Source organism: Typopeltis vanoorti, chromosome 12 (genome assembly GCF_054136105.1).
Source record: "Typopeltis vanoorti isolate ZY-2024b chromosome 12, IOZ_Tvanoo_1.0, whole genome shotgun sequence".
NCBI classification, from domain to species: domain Eukaryota; kingdom Metazoa; phylum Arthropoda; class Arachnida; order Uropygi; family Thelyphonidae; genus Typopeltis; species Typopeltis vanoorti.
Window position 1 is genome coordinate 111,035,536 of NC_143560.1, and position 25,566 is coordinate 111,061,101.

The window sequence follows — 25,566 nt, forward strand, 5'->3', positions numbered from 1 at the left end:
GTTACACTATTTTTGCATTACTCCTCTAAAAATAAATAACAATAATAATATAATACAATATAACATGACTGCTTAGCTTCAGTTTGCTACTGTCATTGACTGAGTTCTGGGACTGCATATAATAATATGCATCGTGTCTTATTTCATACATTGCTTTACATTTTGCATCATGTGATCACTCTCCCACTTACTAATGTCTAAGTTGCCTGGACCCATATTCATCTGCTTCTCCTGTAACATATACTAGTTTCCCTGACTTTGTACTTCCAAACTTTGACTGATCAACACTTTCTCAAGACTTCTGACACCAAATCTCTGCAAGCTGTTCACCTTATATAAACCTTTCCTTCTATCAGATTCACTCTGCAAGTTCACAAATTGCTCACCATTCCCCCTGCACAATCTGTGCACTGACTCATTTATAATCATAGCTCTCCATCTGAGTTCTTCTCTATCACACCATGGCAACAGACACAACTTTTACTTTTTCACTCTTCTTTTTCACATTCATTAGCAACTCTTTCATGTCCTCTTGCATACCACACTTCTCATCTGCTGAATTATTTGTACCAACCATAATAAACATCTCTTTCACCTTAACTCACTGCATCCTTACAGCATCACTGATATCCTTTACTTTAGCTCCAGGAAAACAGAATTTCGTTAGACTCTCCTCAAGGACTCCTTGTATCATTGAATAACTATACAAAATCCAATCCTTATTTTCATGCTTTTGCTCTTTGATGCTCTGCTTTCTCTCCTGTTTCTTTTGCATCTGTGTCATACCAACTACCAAGCATTTCTCCAACCACTCAATCTCAAATTTTGTTTTGGGAATAACTCCACATGAGAATGCTGTCTTTTCTTCTGTATTTTCAGTGGAAAATAAAGAGAATGTTTGGCCATTCTCTTTATTTTCCACTGTCACTCTTACAATCATTCATACTGCTTGCAGCACTAACTACACCAGTTGCATTATCATGCATTTCCTCTTTCAGCTCACTGCTCACTGCTATCATAGGAAACACCTTTGACAAACATGTTTGCCAATTTCATTTTCTCTCCAAAAATCTCTCATTCTGCAAAGGCCATACATTTTGCTCATGCTGTAGTGAATGTAATCAGCACATTTAAATCACCTCCAATTCTTTTGCATAATCAGTGTCATGATGTACAAGAATACCAATATTAAACCTTTAAAAATCAGAATGTTAAACACACTATCCTTATAGATAATCACAGACACATTCATAAATATAATAATGCATAAAGAGTAACAATTGATTCTAAAAACTTCCAAAAAGAACTTTTCTTTTGGTGCCAAAATTCACTACTTGCACTGATTAAGTCAGAATCCCATAATATTTCTTCATCCTTAAAAGGCAATGTGTGTCATGTACCAGTTATATAACTTTGATCAGTAACCAATCCCAATGATTTTGATTTACATTTAAATATCACTGGCAAATGCAAGATTTCTGTTCAGGACTTGGACCCATCATTACTAACATTAATTTCCAACTCAAAACTTTTCATAAATTTCATGTATAGTGCATAGAAAACATGAAATGGCTTGTTGATGATTTGATGGTGTCAATAATGATGTTGTTCAGATTACTTCCAGATAACTCCAAAAGCTGCAGTGTTTAAATCAGAAGTTGACCATTCCATGATGTTAAGAAAGATAAGTGATTATTCCATTTAAAATAAAAATGTGTATTTCATGTGTTGAAAAGAATCTAAAGTTAAAAGACCCCTCAAGCAAATTGCATCAAATATAGAATTGTTATTGATGAAAACAAGAACCAAACTGAGTGACAAACTCTGAAGGAACTGTTGATTAATTGTTTCAGTCAGGGAAGTGTCTGGTAAATTGTCTACAGAGACAGAAAAATGAGAACAAACTTCATGGTGGATTGAACAAATTAAAAAGGCAACTCTAGAAAAGAAATCTTATTGAATGTTGTAGGTAATTTGATTAAGGTACATGTAGGTAATATCTTTAGAAAATACAGAGAAAAATGTATGGTATTTGTAAAATAACTAAACATCATGAGAAGACTTTGAGCTGAATTTAGAAGAAAAATATGAGCAGGATGTGAATATTGTAGCAAAATTTTTTTTTGTTTATTAAAAAAAAAACTGAAAAGTAGAGAAAAGAGTTATAAAATGAATCAGAGCTGATAAAGGTGATAGAAATACTGATGCTAACAAGATTTTATGTCTGGAGTAATTATTTAAAAAAATTAGTAAACGAAATATTTCATTTACTAATATTAAATGAAACATTTTATATACTATCAATCAAGGACGTACATCAATAATTGAGATAGAAACAGCTGTCATTAATCTGAAATTGTAGAAAGGCAGTTGGAGTAGATTATATAGGTCATTTCTATATGAAATCTTCAAATTGAGAATTAAATCAAAACTGCATAATCTTGTGTTTGATTAAAGTGTGTTTATTTGGTTACCCTTCCCTTTAGATGGCAGAAAATGTTTTTCAAAAATTTTCTTGCCATCCTCTTAATTATGGCACCCATTTTAGGTAGTGCTGGGGGGTGATAGGTGATGAAGGTATCTTACTGGATGATTTAAATAAATTGGCAGTGTGGGCAAAGGACAGTGGTTGTCAATTTAATCTTGTAAAATGTAAGGTAATGCACTTTGGAATGGAAAGATTACACACTTTGTATCATATTGATGGTACTAGTTTACAAGAAATTGACTAAGCTAGGGATCTGGAGGTGATGGTGGATAGAGATTTGAAATTCAGAGGACATATTGCAAGAGTTGGCAAAACAGCTTAGAGGATTACTTGGATGCTGAAGAACACTGACAAGTAAAGATAGAGAGGTTATTATCCCTCTTTATAAGATTATAATTCAGCCACATGTTGACTAATGTGCACAGATTTTGTCAACTTGGGATTGAGAGGTGGTGGAGAGGATTCAGAAATGAGTGACCAAGCTGGTGACAGGTCTATTAAATGTTCCCTATGAGAATAGATTGAGGATGTGTGGGTTGCAGAGTTTAGCTGAGAGGTGGAGGAGAGGGGACATGATAGAAACTTATAGGTTACTAAAGGGATTCTATAAGCCTGGCACACAAGAAACTTCTCAATACATGAGGAGTAAGGGGAAAACAACGGGTCACACTTGGAAGTTGTCTAAGAGTGTGTTTAGTAAAGCTGTGTGTGTACAAGGTTCTTTACTTGGAGAGTGGTAGATGAGTGAAATTAAATGCCATTGGTGAATAGGTTTAAGGATATGTATGATAGGTATTATGCTAATGGATAGAGTGGATCTCTCATGATGAGTCATTTGACTCCACGGAGTACCCATATAAATAATAATAATAATTTTTGTGTGACATATCCGCAGTATTATTATAATTTGAGGAGGTTTTAAAAATAATTACAAGTTATTTCCAGGTTGTTCAGTTCATGGTTTTTTCTTGCTATATTAATGCTCTTGGTGTATATATTTTGATTTGTTATTTGTATTTTCTGATAAATTAATTTTTCTCAAGATGGTGGCCATCTGCACTAAATGTTCTGAGTGTCCCCCTTCCCCAATATTGTACTCTGCCCTGCAGTTTCTAGGTTGGATCCAGAAATCAAATTTTTTTTGTATGTTTCATTCATAAGTATTGGAATATATATGCCTGCCCAAAATTACCTTAATTGAAGCATTTATTCTATAAAAAAAAAATTTTTAAAGTTTGGAAAACACATACAGTCGAGTTTGAGACCCAAAAAAGTTATCTGATGGACCAAATAAAACTTTGAAATTTTTATAAGAGATAAAAATAAATTGTTTGCAATTTATTTTTATCTCTTCAGCCTAGACAGTTCTGTAATGGAAGAAAAACCAGATTTTTTTTTTTTTTTTCATCCATCTTTCAGTAGATTTAGTACATCCACCTATTAAGACATTTTTTAGGGTAATCAGTTGCTGCACCATGATGATAGCAAAAAAAAAATTAACAGCCATGTACATATACATATAGTGTTGAATGTCTGCATCAGTGATATGAAATTACATTGCTTATATTAGCGAAGTTATTGGCATAAAAATAAAAAATAGTATTCTTCTTAATGTTTTATTTTACTTTTACATTAATGTTTGTGATATTTATTTAAGAACACTAAACTTGTAATTTGCATACTTTGTGGCACTTAATATTCAAAGAGGTTCTTGAATATTAAGTCTTAGTAAATAAATGTACAAAATATGCTAACAGAGACAACAAGAAAAATTATGTTTTTTTTTTTTTCCATTTCAAAACGCTGTCTGGTCTGAAATGATGAAAATAATAGAAAGGACAATTATTATTATTATTACACCAAGATCTCATGGAGTCAAAGACTCATCTGGGAGGTCCTTTTATCACATACACAGTTCAATTTTACTTTATAGTTGCCTATGAAGAGTATCTCTTATGAAAATTCAAAATTTTATTTAGTCCACCATGTGGCTTTCTTAGTTTTCATAGTCAGTTTTTTTTTTTTTTTTTTTTTTTTTTTTTGCAAAATTCAAGTCAATTTTTTTCATAGCAAAAAAAACACTTATGGTAATACATCCATAAATACATGTAGAAATGATGGAAATAGCACAAAAAATCAGATGACCAGTTGATTTAACCTATGGTCTGGCAGGGTTTAGTATAAAACGGGGGAGGGAGTGCACTCGAAATACCTAAAGCTTTTATCTAATTGTACCCACAAGTATTTGGCTACTATGTAAAGGGATTTCAAACATGATTCTTTTGCACTCTAGGGATATTTTCAACTTCTTGCGAATGGCAGCATAATATCTGTAGCGACTTTATTTGGAGTGTGTGATCACTGGAATAGGATTTGGTATACTGTCATGTTCTCTCTCTCATCTCTTTTTCTTAGTCACTTTCTCTTGATTACTTCTACTTTCCTCTCTTTCCCCTTGATCTTTAATTTTCTATCAATTTCTTTTCACTGTCTCATTCTCTTAACTTTTTCTTACTTTCACTCTTATTCTTATTGCATGAGCTAGCCTTCTAATCTATACATTCATCCTGCTCGCCTCATCTTTGTGCTCTCTATTTCCTTCTCCTTGCCTCATCTTTTTGCTTTCTATTTCCTTCTCACTATCTCTGTTTCTTTTTCCAAGCATCCTGCTCTCACCTGACATTCATCTATGCAGCGCTATTCATGTCAGTTGCTACATCTTCCTGAATCAAGCTCCCCATTGTTACCTTCATAGACACTTGTTGTACCGTCTCCTTGTCCTCAGTCATTCTATCCATATCATTTGCTGGATAGTGTAACTCAAACATTCACTCAATTCCAGTTGATAAAACCTAAAATTCACCAAACACTTTCCATTTCCTAATATTTTTATATAAAAATAGATGGATTTCTGTTCCTGATTTGCCATGTTTTTAATTACTCATGATTACAAGATTGTATTCTGTTCAAAATGTAATCTATCAATGGTTGTGGACTAAGTGATACCAAGCTGAACAATGGGTATATTGTGGCTGCCATGATAGCAACAAAGAGAAGCATGTTAAACAAGGTACAACAATAAGAAAACTCGCAAAACAACTGTACAGCTTATATTTAGGGTTTGGTATTTATGTGTTCTCTGTGTATTAAACAATTAAAAAAAAACTTTTTTGCTGTTCTAAAGAAATAACCTATTTCCAGTATGTGAGGGAATGCTCTCTCCAAATTCATAGTAATTAAGACTATGCATTCCGATAATTTTATTACTCTGGGCAGACTATATAGTGACATGCAAAAACGCATAGATTGCATCTCATTTCCAGATATGGAACATCAGTATTAGCTGACCATATCAAATAAACATAAAATGACACTTCATCACAGTTTCTATAAATTTGCAAGGCTGTTCAAAGATGCTTGTGATGCCCTTCTGTATCATCCAAACTTAAATGAGTGACTGTTGATTTTTTGCATGCGGTAGTCATCCAGAAAATGACTTGGCTGTTGCAGGCTGTTTGCTTAATTTCTTAAGGGGGAAAAAGATATATACATTATTATTGTTATTACTTTATTTATTTATTATTTTTTTTTATTTCAATGACATCTCTAGAAGGTTGTTGGTTTCTTTATAACTGTTAACTGTGGATGGACTCATGGGTTTCATAATTGTAACACTTGAAACATAAAACTGTTTCAAGCCACTTTGGTGGTTCTTTCAAGCCTGTTAACTGGAGAGTGAGGATGCTGTCCACTTATCCAACTTATTGGATCAAAAGTGACCTGGAGATGTTCTTGAGATAGTTGAGATAGAGTTCATGATTTCAGTATCTAGGGCTAACCTCAGAAGACAGAAACTAAATTCTCTGCTACACATTCATGTTTGTGGGTTTGCTAATAGCCCCATATCAGTCCCAGCCAACAAGCATTAAATCATTACATATGAGAATACTGTCTGGGAATGAACTAAAGTAGACAGAGGACAAGGTGTAGCATTGACGCTCTTCAGGGAAAAGCCATTCTGGCTACCACTTGATATTAGGACATTTTATTGCCATGTATGATACCATGAATTGCTTATTGGAAGCTTGACTTCCAAAAATCATATTTGGACTCCAACACAATGACCTAGTTTACTTTCCCCACTTCTTCCAATATGCAGTATGAGTGTTTTCAGAATTGTCACACACCATGGAGAAATCCAATCCAGTAGACAATTTACAATGCAGATAGGTCACTATATAATGTACTGTATTTGAAATGCATAATAATGCTTTAAGATTGCAGATCAGCTAATTCTTGCTCCTGCTATTCTGCCAGGTGTACCTGGAGAGGGAGTCTAGGAATTGTAATGTGGAAAGACACCAAGGTGATGATTTGCAGAGAAGTTGTGTTAAATTTCCATATGGCTTAATGAAGAATCCACTGCTGCATGATCCATATCACTCCTGATTTCAATTCAACTTAAGTAATCATATGAAATCTAGCTAAAAGAAACAATATGTGTTTATTATTATTATTGCATGACACTTCCAGAGAGTCCAAGGAATCACCATGGGAAGCCACTCCACATAATGTACAGCTTACGCTGCTTAATCTTTCTTCTGTCCACCATCACATGATGTTGGGTAGATACTTCCCACAAATGGCTTTTTTTTTATGTAAATTGCTTGTATTCTTTGGCCATTTTGTCTATGTTGAAAAACATGGGTTTCCTGGAAGGTAAAAACTCCTGTTACCTCTGTATGAGATTGCCTAATTCACCTTCACTTGAAAAAGTTCATATAAAGATTCCTGTTGCCATGATTCCTGTTATCAGAATTTTAATGCTCAGGTCTTTTCTAATTGAAGGGTGCTATGCCCCATCTTTCTTCCAGTTGCACTATGGAGGTGTTGATAAAGACAGCTTTCTGAAAGCTTTCTCAAATATATGTAGTCTTAGTTCCAACATCAGTGATATATGCATCTGCCTCAAGTCTGCACAATCCACTATCTTTTCACCGAAACTCAAATTTCAGCCTCTTGAAACAATACTCATCAGTTTTCAGCTTTGAATTTGTTTTTATCTCAAAGGTGGATTTGGGCATATCTTCCCTCTAATTTACCCTGATACAGAGTTTCCAAATTGGAAAAACCCCTCATTTTATCTTTGGCTAACATTTGTTCAATTTTTCCAAATTCATTTGCTTCCTCAGATTGCTCTCCTGATGTCACGAAGGCATCCTTTTCTTTGGAGATTTTTGTCTCCTGTCTTGAAAGGTTATAAAGTTGTAGTATGTTACTGTCACGGGTGAGCCAAGATTTTTTATATACTTCTTATTTATTTATTATTATTTTTTCTTTTTTTATATAAGTATTTATTTTTATATAATTCAGAAACTCTTCTTTAGAGACTAAACAAACTTTTCCAGGGCACTTCAAGCTTCTACACACATAGTAATAAGCAACCAGGCAATGAAACTAATCTCTCACATAAAGACATTCAAAAGCATTTAAGCTTTTGAATGTCTTTTAAGCATTTAAGAAACAAACCCACATTCTGTTTGATTGGAAAGCAGATATGCTCTCCAATTAACCACTCCACTAGTTGGGCCAGAAAACTATTATTATGAAATGAATAGATGCTATCACATATAAAACATATGGATTAATTACCCTTGTATATTTCATCCATGTTATAAGATATCGTCAGGGAGAATCAATGATATTAATAAAATTGTATTTTGAAATCAACATGTCATGTAACATGTTTATTACCTGATGTTATGTCGTTATTTCTATAATTTTGTGTCTCTTTTACCCCTTATATATATCTTGTTCTACTTTTCTCTTTATAATTCTTTCTTATTCCTTTCTTATTACTTATCTATTATCATTTGCTTTATAACTTTATCTATTTATACTTAACTTAAACTTATCTCAGGCCGAATCACTGACAATAGTGAAACTGTTGGTTTGTGAGATAAAGGAAATGCTAATTGCGGATGCCTATTCCTTTGTCTCAGCACTGGTTCTAATTCCTTATTCAGACTCAGAGAAATTTATTTTTTTCTGCTGTGCCATCCTGAATCCTAGATTTTATTAAGCTTGTATCACCAAGGAATTAGATCACAGTCAGCATTCAATCTTATCGACTATAATTTTCATATCTGCAGTCATAACCTATTGCTATCTATCCTCTCGCTTAGGTTCGCAAATTTTATGAGCAAGTGCAGTAGGTACAAATCTCAGGCAAGACAACATTTATATTTTAAACAAAACATTTAATTCAAATGAAGACATGTAATACACTTTATGACACTAAATTAAACAAGCAAAAAAAAGTAGGTAGAGAATTAGCATTCTTGCTGACAATTACTTTATCTTTCCCATAGATTTCAATCTGGGAAACTTATTTATGACATTTAAACATTTACTCTTGTTATGCTACTCTAATCAATTAATTCCATCCACATTATATTCAAATTCTACTCATATTATATCTAACAAATTCTATTCACATTATATATTAGACTTAATTAAATATCCTTACAATCTCTCTCACAAGACTATTTCATACAATGACTTTCTCTATCTCATTCATTTAAGAACTATTTTCTAGATACTAGCTGCTACATAAATTTTACGTACATTATTCTCTTCCTCTCACAATTAATCAATGAACAGTCTCAAGAGTCTCTCGTAGCACTTACAATTAATCTTCCTAATCATTTCCTCCAGCTAGAAGATATAAAAAAATGTACTTTTTTTAATCAAGTAACATGCCACCAATTGCTATGTTACTCTGGCCTCTTCACTAATCTCGTCAAATACTCACCTTCGACGTCTAGTTCACTTCCCACATTTTCAAGATATTATCTACGGATTCCTTCTGTACTTTATATCGGGATATCTCTGCAATCTTCTGCAATTGTCGTCTGCTGGGCTGATTGTCGACTGGTAGGCTTCCGAGTCATTCTTTCAGACCTCATCGAACAAAGGAACATCACATGGAGGCTCCACACCAGCCGGACCTACGAGGGCACAGGAACACTCGAAATAGCAGCAAGAAAAAAGCCTTGTCTTCAGCGTTACATGCATTTTTAAACTCCGCGCTACTCCTTTCTGCTTCGTCATCCTTCTACGTCAAGCATTCTTAGCGTCACTTGGCACTTAGCCGCACGCGGAATCCTCGCGCAACTTACGGAGTGTAGTAGTGGAGGGGAGGGAAGGCACCATGCTTACTAACGGATATACCAGTGCACTGTAATATGTGTTGCAGAAGTTGGCCATTTCGCATTATGGAATAACATTTCTTTCCCAGCAATTGTTAGGTACTTACAGAGTAGTTATGACTAAGCAGCTTTACATATAATAAAAACTTTACAATACAAGATAAGACATAAAACTAAATTATTCTGTGTTTAGTACATTTTGATTTCTATACAAGTGTTTATTCAGTCTGACAAATCATTATTTGCTCCCCAAAGCATAAGGAACATGTTAAGTCCGTATGAAACTTAATTTTCTGAAATTTAAGTTTCATTCCGACTTAACAAAGGCTTCTTCCCTCACAAAAAAAAAATTTCGCAAGAGATTTTTTTTTTTTTTTCTCGGTTCATTCCTGCACATTCTCCGGGGGTGGTGGGGGATTTCCTTTCCTCCGTGTTTTTTTTCCCTTTTTTTTTTTTTGTTAGTTTCCTTTTGCTTACATTGCCTAATTGCTTAGTTACTACATTGATTAGTTTAACCCGATTGATCTGCTCAGTTCTTTGGCAGTCAATTTTCAAGCTTTCCTCTGAGTTATTTTCATCTTTTGCCATTTCATCATTCAGATCTTGACATGGTTCAAGTAGACACTCTACCTTTGAGGCTGAAACGTTCTGAGATTCATTCTGAGTGGACTCAACCAACCCACAACCCTTATCTGTCTGCGAGACCATATCTTTACTTTCCAGTCCCCTTTCATAAGAGTTTTCAATTCTAACCTTATCCCTCACCTTATGATTCTCCCTGTTAAAGTGTTTCCTACCCATGAGCCGAACTTCATTTCGAGAGAAATTGCATGAGAAGTTATGTCTCTCTAGGAAATTTGTCCCTAAGATTATTTGAAACTGTGGGTGGAATGCCTTAGGGAAGACTAGCAATTCCTGCCAAACACACACATCAAATTCTGGCAGGTATAACCTTAATCTAACCTTCTTGTTCACATATACTTGGGATGTTGATATCCCTGATATCTTGATTGGTTTTCTGAGATTGCGAATCCCCTGCCATATACAAGATCTTATTTGCTGGAAGTAGTCTCCCGAAATGACTGAGGCCCGGGAACCAGTATCTAACAACATGTTACACTGGGATCCCTGTATCTCACCCTTAACTGTCATCTTTGATTGTCTTGATTTTGTGTAGTCCCTATTTCCTCTGGTGCTACTACAGGACGTGTGCCCAAAGTTTGCCTCTCTGCTGTTAGTCCAAGGAGGCCTTCTATTAGATAAACAGTTCCTGGCAATATGCCCAGTCTTATTGCATTTGAAACACGTGGGGGGTTCCCTTTATTCCCCAGTTTTTTTTAAACAAGTGCGAGTTATGTTTGAGTAAATACAGTTATATTGGAAGATGTTTGCACAAACAATCACGCCATCATCCAGCTCAACAATGTGGTATCTAGTAAACACTAACTCACATAGCCAGCGCTATCTGTTTCAATGATAATGCTCTTATACTAAAACCTTGGATACAGCTACATTTGTGTTGTGATGCATTGAGAGAACATGCAGTCTTGTCATATTTGGTGCAGTAGAATGATAATTTTCCCTCACTTGATTATAACACATTACTTTTGCTTTTTTTTTTTTTTTTAAAAAAAGGAAGACTTGGAATGTACTTCGTGCCTTTTATGTAATGAACTTATACATGTTAAGATTTTTCATCATTTGTTTCTGGAGTTTGTGATTGTGCATTTCACTTGTCAGTTTCACAAAGCCATATGCGTAAATAAATAAATACTAAACTCCAACTGCCTTCACCACCTTTTTTTGCCAATGACTATAATCCTCAAACAAATAGAAATATACAAATATTCCTGTCAAATTCCCTTCCTCACCTAATACATTAGACTACAAGAAAACTTTTACTTTCCCATACATTCAACACACATCTGAAAAGATAATATCCAGAATGCATAATAAATATCAGCTCCTCACCACGTTAAATCATATATCAAATTAGCAAACCTCATCTGTTCACCTATGAACAAACTCTCCTTTATGACATACAGGAGTATATGAATGCTCTGTACTTGTTACTTGGCTCACTATGGACAGACAGGGAGATCTGTTGACATCTGCATCAGAGAACATAAAACCTACATTCGTCACCATCGTTTAGGAAAGTTGGGATTAGCAGAGTAGCAGCCTTCACACAGAATCAGACGAAGAAAAACAGAAGTAATAAGTCAGAGAGACTGTTTTTAGAATCAGCAGCTTTAAAACATACTCATCAACAGACATCAATCTTACATCAGCCACTTTATTTAAAAAAAAAAAAAAATTAAGTACACATTCATTTTTATGCTGGACCTATTGATCCTGTGTTTGCTTATATTCAAAGGTTAAAGCACACCTTTGATTATTACAAAAAAAAAAAAAAATTAAACTGTCTTATTTTTATGGCTGTTTAGCCTATTTTTGTTTAGGAGGACCCCTTTTTAAAAAGTATGTTATTTCTGTTGTTTCATTTATTACATGGTTTCACTAATTAAATTCAGTATTTAAATGTGAATGCCTATTGAAAAAATTAAGACAAAGCATTACAGATAACTCTGATTGGTTTAGAATGGAAGCTGTGATCAGTTTGGTATGAAAAATATTTCCATTTTTGGAAACTAGATTAAGATTAATTATAATTTAGATGAAGAAAACTTGATTGTAATTAAGTATATCGATGAAGTTTCTTTTCATATTGTTTGTCTAATTAAATTAGAAAATATTCATATTCTGTATCTAATAAAATATTAAATTGTTCTTTAATGTTTTATAGGGAAGGATGAAAGCAGCTCACCAAGATTTAAATTATTTAGAAGAAGAATTAGACAAGATGTCTCCAATAGCAAGAGATTTAGATTCCCTTAATAACCAGTTAGATGAAATAAAGGTAAATTACTTTCATTAAACACTATTAAAGTATGGACAGAAAAACAACCTGTATCTTCTATTTCCCTTCCTTTAATAAAATCAAAAGAAGGAAATAGGTTTTTTTTTTTTTCCCCCAGGGTATTTCAGGGTAGATGATTTTCATTACCCAGTGATTTTCATCAAAGTTTCATTTCTTGTGGAACATCTTTCTCTCAATCATTCACAGCCTTGTGTAGTTTGGCAGTACTGTGATTTTTACTTCTTCTTTCATCCATTCTTTAGACCTCTTTTGCTTGTTGTGATCTTGTTACAGAAATTATTTAATATTGGAATAGATGTGTCCATTCTTAACTATTTTCAAAATTCCCACTCTGTTTCCAAGCCATCATTTCCCAAAAAAGTGTGCCATGGACTGCTTATCTGGAGTGGCTTGAGATAAAAATCCCAGTTTCATTTACGTCCTACACTGAAGCCTGCAGTTTATGCAAAATCAAAAGTAAATCTGACTCTTTCTCATTCAAATGAGGCTTACCTTCTGGCATGATTCTTCTCATTCCATTCCTAGATGGTGAAGACAAATCATCCCCCCCTCCTGCTACACCCCCTCTTTATCTGAAACATTGCATTATATGTCTCCTGTAATCTTCTGCCAGAGACATCAAAAGAATCTTGAACAACCTGGATACCAAAAAGGCTTCTTGTCTTGATGTAATCCTTTCAGTTGTGCCCAAGAGATTTGCTCCTTCAGGAAGTAACACCTGCTTTCTTCAGGAAGTAACACCAAATTCCAGTCTGAACTACTATTTTTATAGTGTACTTTTTCCCAATATCAGTACTTTTCTGTGTTTCTCTCATTTCTTTATGATATTTTCTGCATTTTTCTAGAAGAATTTTGGCATTCCTGTGACATTAAAGGGATGGCAGTAATTCATTGCCAGTTTGAAGTTTCAGACTATAGTTATGTGCTTGGAAAATTAGTGCAGTAGTTTGCATCACTGCAGTTTTGCAGCCCATTTCATTATTTGCCTGAACTTTCAAATCTGTTGAGTATGGCCAAGCTTTCCAGCTATTTGCTCTTACTTCAAATCACATTTATAATTGATTTCTTAGTCTGATTTCCTCAATATGTTATCCAGTTTGTAATATTTTGATCCCAAAATGCATGACTCAATCTTTTACAACATTGAACTGACACTCATTATCCTTTGTTCTTTGTCAGTCAATTTAGGTCATCCTTCAGAATCTCAGAAACTTTCAGAATCTCAGAAACTTCAGAAACTTTCAACATCTTTCAGAATCTCAATATCATTTTTATTAAGTTTTAAAAGAGGTAAACCGTGAGTAGACATAACTATACAAATAAATAACGGAAAAACTCACGTAGAAATATTATTTAATAGTATAATTTTCGCCTGTGTGTCACAGGCATCTTCAGTACAATTAGGCACAAAAATTAAACACTAACTGACAATTCCAAAAAGCGCCACCTAAGTAGCTGGTGTAAGATAACTAAAAAGGTCAATAACTTTCCTAAAAAAAAAAATAAATAAAAAAATAAAAATAAAATAAATAAATAAAAAAAAAATAAAAATAAAAAAAAAATAAAAAAATAAAAAATTTAATACAATAAAAAGTTAGGAAAGATTAGCTGATTTGTAAAGTACTATCTCCCATAAAGGGGATAGACGTAAGCCGTCGGATCTGTTTAAGTTAGGAGAATGAAGTAGAGTTTCACATGCTTCTTTATAAAGGCGTTCCATGAGAAACTGACTTTTGTGAAGAACTCTTGTCTTTCTCCAATGAACTCTGTGTCTAGTGAAGATGGCATGTTCTACAAGTCCAGACTTTTCAGGATTAAAGTATTCAATATAAGATTGGTGTTCTTCTAGCCGAATGGAGGCAGATCCTCCCGTTTGTCCGAAATAACATAATCCACAAGAGCACGGAATCTGGTAGACACCTGGATGATTAAGATGTGGAAGCTTGTCCTTTGGAGAAGCGAGAAAGGTGGAGATTTTTCTAAAATTGACCTTTTTAGTTATCTTACACCAGCTACTTAGGTGGCGCTTTTTGGAATTGTCAGTTAGTGTTTAATTTTTGTGCCTAATTGTACTGAAGATGCCTGTGACACACAGGCGAAAATTATACTATTAAATAATATTTCTACGTGAGTTTTTCCGTTATTTATTTGTATAATCATTTTTATTAATTGTTGCTCTTTATAGTTTTGCCTCATCAACAAACCACAGGGCATTGATTCCTCAAATCATTTTCAGTATGATTAATGTACAAATTAAACATATTTTTCTTCCTGTGCTTCTGCAGTCTTTTTTGCTTTCCTATTCTCCAGATCACAGTTTCTGAGACTTAGTAACTTTTGCTTTGGCAGTAACCAGTGGAAATCCAGAAAGGAGGATCCTAGTGATAGACATATACTATTTAGCAGTCCTGAATGGTTTGATCAAGATCAATTGACTAATGAGATTGCCTGCAAGCATCATTAATGTTTAGTAAATACTTTTCTCCACGGTTTGCAGATAGGATTCATATAGATTATTGCAGTCTAGTATACGGTGGTGGTGGGGGGGTTGAAAAGCTGATAAACACCTATAACAAAAATGACTACTTTGTGCAACAAGGGAAAGACTTTTTCTCAGATGTTTGCAAATGATGTAGCAGTGTTCAAGTGCATAACACTTCATGGGGAATATGTAAAACAATATGTATTAATTTACATGGTTCTATCTCAATTCCTTCATAGTGATTATCATAACTTTTCAGCACACACCCTTGTAGCATTCAGGTTAACCATGTTTTTTACTTGAATTTTCTTGTAAAACAGTTATGATCAATATGTAGCATTTTGTTTCTTGCCAAACTACTTGATGGCCTGTGTTTGTTCTATGGGATGCTAAACCTGATTTATGCAATCTTTTTACTACATCTTTTATCTGTTCGGACAAATCTCCCTAGACCTTTTTTGTCTGGCCTGCATAGTAAATGCTACTAGAGCAATGAATCTTGTAAATGCCTGGTTTTTTCTCGTGAGATTTAATGCTCTTGTGGCTGTGAAGTAGAAACAAAAGAGAGGAAATTGTAATTACCAAACTCTGGTGAGTCATCTTATCATTCTTTTCTCTTGGGTTGATAACAGGACTCGACAAATTTTGCAAAATCCTACTCGGCACGCAAAAAATGTATCTCCTCCCCCCCCCCCCCTCAATTGTTGTAATGATATGTCAATAAATCAACAAGAAGTATCATAAAGTGATTATTGGTGCTGTATCATTGTTTTTTTTTAGAATATTTCTTTTGTATGAGAATCATTCTAAGAAGATGTCATTAACAGTAAAAAACATTAATTTTGGAAAATATAATTTGTTACTGGAATGGCTCTTTATATGGTGCATATTTTTCTGTTTTCTTAGAGTTAAAAAGGATTTTGTTTAGAAAGTTCATTTCTTATTCAATAAAAAATAGTCTGCAGCTACTTACATTGGCAAGTGGGCGAGTGTATTTGTTGAGCCTTACTAGTGACCCTCCTGTGTGAACACTTTCATCTTATATATATAAAATGTTTGCCTAGAGAACATTACATATAAGATGAAAATTCATTGCTTGTATTAATTGAAGTGCTCGTTTCAATTAAGGTTAATATTATCTGTATTTCATAAAGAAGCACTTTAATTAAGAGCAGAATGGAGTTTCACTAGTCTGGCTGAGCAATATATATATACACACACACCCATGCAGATTTTATCAGACTTAGACAAACTGTATGCATTTTTTAACATTTTATGAAAAATGATTTTTTACAGATAATTTGATCATAAATACAAATATCTACTTTTATAGATATTTGTATTTATGATATCATCCTTATATTTGGCTTCTGATCTTTGATTATTAGATAATCATCACAAGCAGTATTCTCCCCCCCCCCCCCCCAATCTAGCTTTACAGATGGTCATTAATTTGTTTAGCATATTTTTATAGCATCGAGTTCCTTTTGTTTTTTTGTCTTTTGATTTCAATACTATCTGTAGGATTTGATATCTGAAATTGGATCAATATCGAGCATCTGTTACCAGGTAGGCAGCTAGATTAAACTGATTTACATCTGGAGATTTTAGGTGATTTTGTTTTACTAACAGTTGCTGTATTTCATAAAGAAGCAAAGCTGATTAGGCTTTTCAAATTCACATTAGATTTATATTTTCCAATAATGTCCTGAATCTCTTTACATAACTTAGTATTCAAATCACCTATACTCATTTTAATATCCCTGATTCTTTGGGTACATCTGTAGATCCTATCTAAATTAATATAAAAGAAGTCCACTTCAACAATTAGGTCATATTTGCTATATTTGGAGAACTGTCCTCTGATTTGTAGTGTACACATTCATTAATTCTAAGTGATTTTGCTTTGAATTCCATGAAAACATGTTTTATCTTCTTATTTAGGATGAAACTTGTTACAAATATATGACCTTGTATTTAACAGCTGTAAAGGCAGCTTTTCTATAATCCCCTAACCTGTTCATCTCATTTCTTGAAAGCGGTGATATGTAATTTTAATCAAATTATGGCAGCAACATTCTTAAAGGCTCCAGATTGGAAGAGAGAGAGAATAGTTTCTGATCCAACTTTAAAATCCTTCGAAACATTGGCCATTTCATTGTAATTTAGTCCTGTCTATTGTTTCCTCAGATTTCATAACAGAACACTTTTCAGAATATTTCTCTCATCCTTATCCATTTCATCAGAAATCCTGTAGGACAGATGTTCTTTATCACACTGTTTCCCTTATCTTACTGGTCCCAATTTGAAATAATCACGGACTATCTTTTTTTGCTGTTTCATGACTTGCTCTAAAATCATATCTCAGAAGCTGTGAGGTGGACTTTGTATGCATTGGAATATGCATTGGACTTTGTAGAAAGAAATGGTATTATCCAAATTTAGATACATATCAGCTAACAAGATGTGTATCCTTGAAAATATCTTGACTGAGGAAACATTTTGTAAAAGCTAAGCCCAGAAAATTTCTGCTATAATGTTGAGTAATCTTTGCAAGTAGGAATAAGGTGATAGTTGCACTGTGTTCAGCACTGATTCAACCATTCCATTATTATGCCATTTTTCATCATCATCAACAAATTTGATAGAGTACTGACATGTACCCTCAAGGGGTGTACAGGATATTATGATAGTACTACACGAATAACTTGCATCATTACTAACTTCGTGTTTGTTCTATTCGTTATCTGTCAAGAATCCAACATTATCAGCTAACACATTCCTGAATGCCAACAATGCCAAGTTCTTTCTTTAATATCCTTGTTTTTAATATGATATTGTCATTGATGCCATCTGTTCACGTCCCTAATCTTTCTCAGGACTCTCATATCTGTGGTCTCTAGTCTTTGTCCAAGTGTTTTATTTCTAACCCAGTTCTCAGATCCGTTGGTTAAAATTGATTTGAACACTGTCCTGTATACAGTAACTTTACTGTTTTGACTAATTTCTCTCTTATTGCATATAAATTTATTCAGCTGACTTTCTACAATCACTTTGATTCTATGTCTATTTTCACATTTAAAATACCATCTTTACTAAAAATTGTGTCTAAGTAGGCGAAATGTTTTACTTGTTCTATAGGTTTTCCATATTCACAATGCAATTGATATTTTCAATGTTTCTTCCTATTTTTATTGTCTTGTTATTGCTGATTTTCATACCAAATTTATTACAACAGTTCAATTAAGTCAGGGAATCTTGCAGACATGTACTGGATTTATTTAAAAATATAACATCATCTGCATAAAGTAAAGAGCTGAGATTAACATCTCCAATTTTGATATCAGGTTTAATACTGCTTTCTTTCATAATGTGATCCATATAGATAATGAATAACAGAGGAGATCATGTACACCCTTGTCTCGCACCAGATTTAATATCAAACTATCTTCCTGTACTTCTTTCAATTCTAAGTCTTTCTTTCTTGATATAATGCCCCATTGACACCATATAACTGTAGTGTTTTGTATAGCTTTAATCTTGGCACCTTGTCATATGCCTTTTAAAAGTCTACAAAACTTAAATACAGATCTTTGTTATATTCCAATGATTTCTCAACTATCTGTCGTAAAGTGAAAATCTGATCCTGACAGCCTCTATTTGACCAGAATCCAGCTTGTTCTTCACCAAGCTTCTCTTCCACAATCCTTCTCAACAATTTCTCAAGTATACTTGCATATATCTTGCCAGGAACACTCAGTAATGAAATGCCTCTGTAATTCTCACATTCAGTTTTATTTCCCTTTTTATATATGAGTACTATGAGAGCTCTACTCCAATCATCTGGAATTCATCCCTCTGTCCAGGCCTTCTGAACTATACAGTGCAGCCACTGTACAACTTTTATACTTCCATACTTGAGCATTTCTGGTCAAATATCATCTACTCTTGCTGCCTTTCCACATTTCATGCTATTGATGGCATTTTACCTTTTCTACTTTAAGTATGGATATGTATTCCTAATTACCACTGTGCTGTCACTGCTTGTTTCATTTAGCAATTGTTTTTGAAGTAATTACCCCATACATCAAGGATACCTTTTTCTCCAGTTTTCATGTCACCTTTATCATCTGTTCTTCTTTTTGTAGCACTCTTTCCTCCATTTCTGAGCTTTTTCAACAGCCTCCAGAATATTTTGCCACCTTCCTGATATTTATTTTCTATGTTCTAGCCAAAGTCTTCCCATGACTTTTGTTTAGCTAGTTTACACAGTGTTCCACTTTCTTTGATTTGTCTCTGTATTCTGTTAGAGCAGAAGCTGACTTATTCATAAGGAACTTTTGGTATGCTTTCTTCTTTTGCTTCACTGCCTTTTTAATTTCCTGTATTCACCATGGTGTTGTGGTTTTTCTATCCTTGCAGACAACCTCACCACGTACCTCTAGCTGAATCAATCAATATTTTCTTCAGGGCTTGTCAGTGAATCACCAGGGTTTGGTTTCTGTTCCGAAGCTCTTTCAATTTTTCTTGAATAATATTTGTGTAGTTTAGTATACAGTTCACATCTGAGAGCTGCTCAACTTTTTGCTTAAAAACTTTTTTACACGTTCTTCTCAATATGAAATCCAGTTTTACTCTACTGAAGACTAAATGGTGATCACTTCCAATTTCAAATCCTCTGCACACTTTTAGTGTTCTGTGCCAGTGAGAAAACATCACTATCAACAATAACATAGTGAGTGAGACTTTTCTTATTCCTTGCCTCTTCTTCTGTGAATTTGTCCACATTTTTATGTTGGAACATTGTGTTAGTAATAACCAATTCATGTCCTGAGCAGAAATCCAACAGGTATTTTCAATTATCAACTTTTGTCTTTTCTCCAAATTTTCTAAACTATTTCTGTATGTCTGACAATTATTTTTTTACTCTGCTATTTAGATCTCCAACAAAGACCAACTTTCCCTTTTTCATTGTGTTATCTGCATTCTTTAATGCCTCAAAACATTCCTCTTCTTCTACCTTAGTAGAACCTTCTGTGGGAAGCATAGGCACAAATAATAATGCATGCATGACTAATGTTGTATTAGGTGACTTTAACAGCCATAGTATTAACTGGGGTTACACAAAGTCCAATGAAGATGAAGAACTTGTTGAAAAATTGGCTGAAAACCTTTCTCTAAACCTGATACAGGTTTAGACAAAGGTTTTATCCAAAACTTCCTGCATCTTTCAACAGTGGCAGATGGGAGTAAGGCTATAACCCTGACCTCTTATTTGTTATCTCAAAAATATCCAACATTTGTGTTAAAAAGGTTTTAATTCCCATTTGTTATATCCGGTATAGTTTCTTTCTTCATATTTTACTTATTATTTCCTGTATAATTCACCTATCAAATTTAAGCTGTTCTCATTTGTAATGTATCCTAATTTGCTGTAAATAATGTCGTACCACTTACTTACTACTGTACCACTTGTGTTTGGATACGAAATAAATAAATAGGCACAAAAGAAGATCATTCTCTCATTTAGTATTGAAAACTAGAGCCACTCCTTCTTTTCCCTGATTGTTATTGCCTGTAATAGATTTCACAGTTTGATATGAACACAGATGATTATGAAAATAACTATTTATTAACTTAAAAGCTAATATTTCACTGGTATTATATCCAGCATCTTCAGAGCACACAACACAAAGTTTGTTACAAATGCAAAACAACCACAATCCGGTGTAACAGTGGGGCTAATAATAGTAATTGCAGCGTGCAACACAAGACTAAAGTCTTGGGTTGCACCATTTGGTGCCATCTAGGTTAAAAAATAAAAAAAAAAAAAAAAATTCAAAGTTTTGAAATAGTAGTCCAAATGATAGTCTTAGAAAGTTTGAAAAAATGAAATAAAATAAAAGTAATAAATATTAATTTGGTCTTAAGATGACTGTCTCCCAAATCTTTGGTAGATTTATACAGCCATACTTGTTAAGGTTTGGAGTATGTTTTAAGGCTTCTGTTGATTCCAGGAACAACCTCTCTGACTTGTAGAAGCTTCTGTGCATTACCTTTGTTTCTTTCCAATTGATCCTGTGTGCAGGGGTAACCAAAGCATGGTCTGCCAGACCTGACTTGCCATAGCGAAAGTGTCAGATATATTTTTTGTGTTCACTGAGGCAGATGTCCACAGTTCTTCCTGTCTGTCCGTAGTAGGCTTGATGGCAAGAACAGGGCACTTCATAGACTCCTGGATGTGATAAAGGAGTGCATTTGTCCTTAGGTGAACGGATGAGAGGTTTTTTTTTTTTTTTTAAACCTAGATGCCGCCATATTAGGACTTTAGTCTTGTGTTGCACGCTACAATTACTATTATTAGCCCCACTGTTAACACCGGATTGTGGTTGTTTTGCATTTGTAACAAACTTTGTGTTGTGTGCTCTGAAGATGCTGGATATAATACCAGCGAAATATTAGCTTTTAAGTTAATAAATGGTTATTTTCTTGATCATCTGTGTTCATATCAAACCGTGAAATCTATTACAAAAATGTCTGACGAACACATAAGCCTATCCACGCGTATGTTATTGTCTGAATATAACGTTTTGTATTTATTGCTTAGAAAGATCTTGCCAGTTTTTGTCCTTTTTGTTTCACTCACCCCTATTATGTTGATCTGGTTCTTATCCAATTCCTCAGCCAACTCCAGTTCTTTGCCATTCAGGCTTCTTATGTTGATAGTACTGATCTTGAACTCTGATGTTGAGTTGGGGTATGTTTCAGGATTTGCCTTTATTATGCTTTTTTATTATTAAATATTCTGATTGAAGTGTTTCAAATGAAGTTTTTACTCATTATTTCTTATTCTAGGATTTCATGAGTCGTTTAAAGAAAGCCAGAGAAAACTTTGAGGAAACCGAACAGCAATGCCGAGATATTGTTTCCCAGGGTTACACCACTGATCCTAAAGGATGTAGAAATCAGGTATTTTTATTATTATTATTATTATTTCTGAGTGTTAATAAATTTGTTTGTCTAGAAATTCTTATGGGATAAAGTTATTCTTAAATCAAGGTTTTTAGCACAACATGATGTTAATTTTAGATCATGTGATACTTGAAGAAAGGAATTCTGCCAGAATGTGGCATTTTGCAAAAGTAGTAGGTATAACATCAAAAACATCATTACAAGGATGGTAAAATGCTTTTTTTTTTAAATTAGGAAAGCTTTAAAAATTATATTAAAAATTGGATACTTTACATGAAAGAGATTTTAAAATTTTGAAATTTGAAACTCTACATGAAAAAATTTTGTTATCTTACAATCCATTGTAACTTACAGATTTTTGGTTTTATTCTTTACGTATATGTTTATGATTGCCTTAGGAGAAATAATTTTCATCATCTGGTGCAAGAACACTATACATCTTACTGGTGGTCTGCAGCACTTTGAAAAACTATCATGTTTAGTCTCTATAAAGCAGGTTCCATCATTATTTAATCCTTAATTTCACCCATTGTATTAAATATGCTAGGTTTATAATCTTTTGTGAACGCAATTTTTTTCTTTTTTAAATGACACTCAAAAGCAAAGCAATTTCATGGTTATATTTTGGGATCTACTTTCTTGCACCTGAAGGTTATATGAGTTTGAGAAATTTGTTGATATGCAGGTGATAACCTACATGGTGTTCTGTTGATTTTGATACATGGGTGAATTCGTACAACTTTAGGGCCATTTAATTTGTTTCTTATATCTCAATGCAGTGTTTGGAGGATGGGATATTTTTAGTATTAGTACCTTTTCTTGGAAATATTTAGCATTGGATCACTCACCACCCACTCTGGCAATGCATTCCACTCATTCACTACTCACCATACAAAACATCTCCTTTTCAGTTACTTACATGACTTTTGTACAGTTTCCAGGGATGTCCTCTCATTCTCCCATCACCTATTGCCCTGTGCAATATCTGATGGATTCCTATCACCTCTACTTTTCTTATCTGTCAACTTCTGTAGATCAAATTCTCTTAATATGGCTTTCATACTCAGCATTCCAGAGTCCTGAAACAGTCTTAGTTATTTGCCTATTGCCCATGTAACCATTTGACCAAAATGTCTGTGTGAAAATCCAAATATGGCCTTGATTATTGCCTTACACAGTGGGACTATTATTTTCTCCAGGGTTCTTCATATTATACCTGCAATTTTCTAGTTAACTGTAACTGTTATTTGTTCCCTATAATAAATTTAGTTTAATCCTTTATCCAAGTGCGAGCAAACAAAGTTTGTGTCTGAAAGTATCTTCAGGACTGGGGTAAGGTGGTACAACACCGGCAACTTGTTGCAAAGGTGGAGCAAGTAACATCAATCCTATCTCAGTATCTCCCATAATGCAAAACACATCTCCTTGCGGAGCATAACATTATACATATCCGCAAGGAGATGTGTTTTGCATTATGGAAGATACTGAGATAGGATTGATGTTATCTTGCTCCACCTTGCAACGAGTTGCCCGGTGTTGTACCACCTTACCCCAGTCCTGAAGATACTTTCAGGTGCAAACTTTGTTTGCTCACACTTGGATAAAGGATTAAACTAAATTTATTATAGTCTAACCAAGTGAAAAATAAACTTTCCACATGTTATTTGTTCCCTATTCCACCAAAATTCATAAGATCCTGGACTTCCTGGAGCAAAGTCTTTCCAGTACGAATTAAACTTTATTCCATTGTCTCTGCCAAAGTATGTGACTTTACACTTAGCAACATCCCCATTCTTCAGCCCAAAGTACCAACCTATTCTGAGTCTCTTACAGCACCATCATGTCTGAAGTTCTTGACATTGCAGTTCCTAATTTATCAGCAAACAACTGAATATCTCATCTCAGATGGTGAACTATATGATTAATATATAAATTAAACAACAGTGGTCCTAGAATATGGTACCCCTACATGTCACTTTCCTTTTTTGGGGGGACTGCATTTATATATATGACTTACTGGCTCTCATCAGTTGGCTGTTCTTAAAATCAAGCTATCACCTATCTATTCCCATCCTGCTCTATTTAAACAGCTGTCTATCATGTGGTACTCTATCAAATGCTTTATCAAAATCTACAAAATATATATAACTGATCTTTATTGTGGAAGCTACTAAGTCAGTACACAACTGCAGCAAAGTTTATCTTGATATCTTGAGTCATAAATTTGAATTGTATTCTTAGCACTAGATATTAATATATTAAATTTTAGAGATCTTGAGGAACTTGTTCCTGCATAATGTAAATCTGGTAAGTAAAGAAAAAAGAGAGAGAGGTTTAATAGTCCTAGTATTTCATTTGGGATACATAAATATTGTAATAACACATGATAAACATACACACAATGTGGAATATGTCTAGAAGCATAAGTTCTAAGAGGGAAGCTCTTTATGGACACAGATAGCCAGCCTTTGGCTGGTGAGAGATCTGAGGATTACTGTTTCCAAAATCTTTGGAAGTTTCAGACAGCCATATTTATAAAAATTTGGTTGGGTTTTTAAATATTCTGCTGATTACAGAAATTTTTTTTTTTTCAAATTTGTATAATTTGCAGCAGTTATTAGTTTTTTCCCATTGTGGTAGGTGTCTAGGGCATGGTCATCTAGACCTGACTAACCATGGTTGTTGTGGTGGATATTGGCAGATCTCCCAGTTCATCCATAACATGACAATTTACAAGAAAAAGGAACCAGCTTCATATGAAGTTAAAGCAGTGCATAGTGCTCTTTAAGTTCTTGCTAGTTTTTCTGAGGTTCCCTCCATCAAGTAAATAATAATTCAATTACTGTAAATGGATTATGAAATGATAAAAGTAAAAATATTGTATATTAATTTTTTTCACCATTCAGCCATTGGTTAGGAAGTACTGCAAGTAATGAGAGTTTCACTTGGTTGGAACAGAGGAACCACAGCAAATTTGAAAACAATCTTAATAACTATGTTTGTGGTAATAATATTGTATTGCCTCCTTAAATTGGATGTTATGCGAGATTGCATTGCAGTAGTAGAGGCGATTTTGACTCTAGACCAAATTTGCCATTATGTAAAGTGTTTTTGTGCTCGAAAGTTTTTTCCAGTTTGGTTATACCATAAATTATAACCAAACTTGGTTTAATCACTTCATCCAAGTGGAAGCAAACGAAGTTTGTGTGTGAAGTATCTTCATGACTGGGCTATTTATATATAGAAGCCAATGACTTCACATCAGTTACCTTAGTATCCCATAATGCAAGGCACATATTTTCAAGTGTGTGTGTATAATTCTATGCATTAAGGGAAGGCCACTACCCAGACCAGTTTCAACCTTTATTTGAGGTTTCATCGGTGGAAGAGATATCAAGGTTAAATTATCAACTATCAACTTCATTGGCTTAAAGGGTGAAGCAGATGCTCTTCATATTCCCCACTATCTGAT

The 25,566-nt window shown here is 33.9% G+C and overlaps 1 protein-coding gene across 1 annotated transcript in view; it reads left to right on the forward strand.

Annotated features, from left to right (window-relative positions):
* shot (dystonin-like protein short stop) overlaps nt 1-25,566 on the forward strand; it is a 1,304,552-nt gene that overhangs the window by 736,836 nt on the left and 542,150 nt on the right. The window contains exons 53-54 of the mRNA XM_090402172.1: nt 12,506-12,619; nt 21,978-22,091. Coding sequence (XP_090258298.1) covers nt 12,506-12,619; nt 21,978-22,091 — 228 coding nt within the window. The remainder of the gene's footprint in view (nt 1-12,505; nt 12,620-21,977; nt 22,092-25,566) is intronic.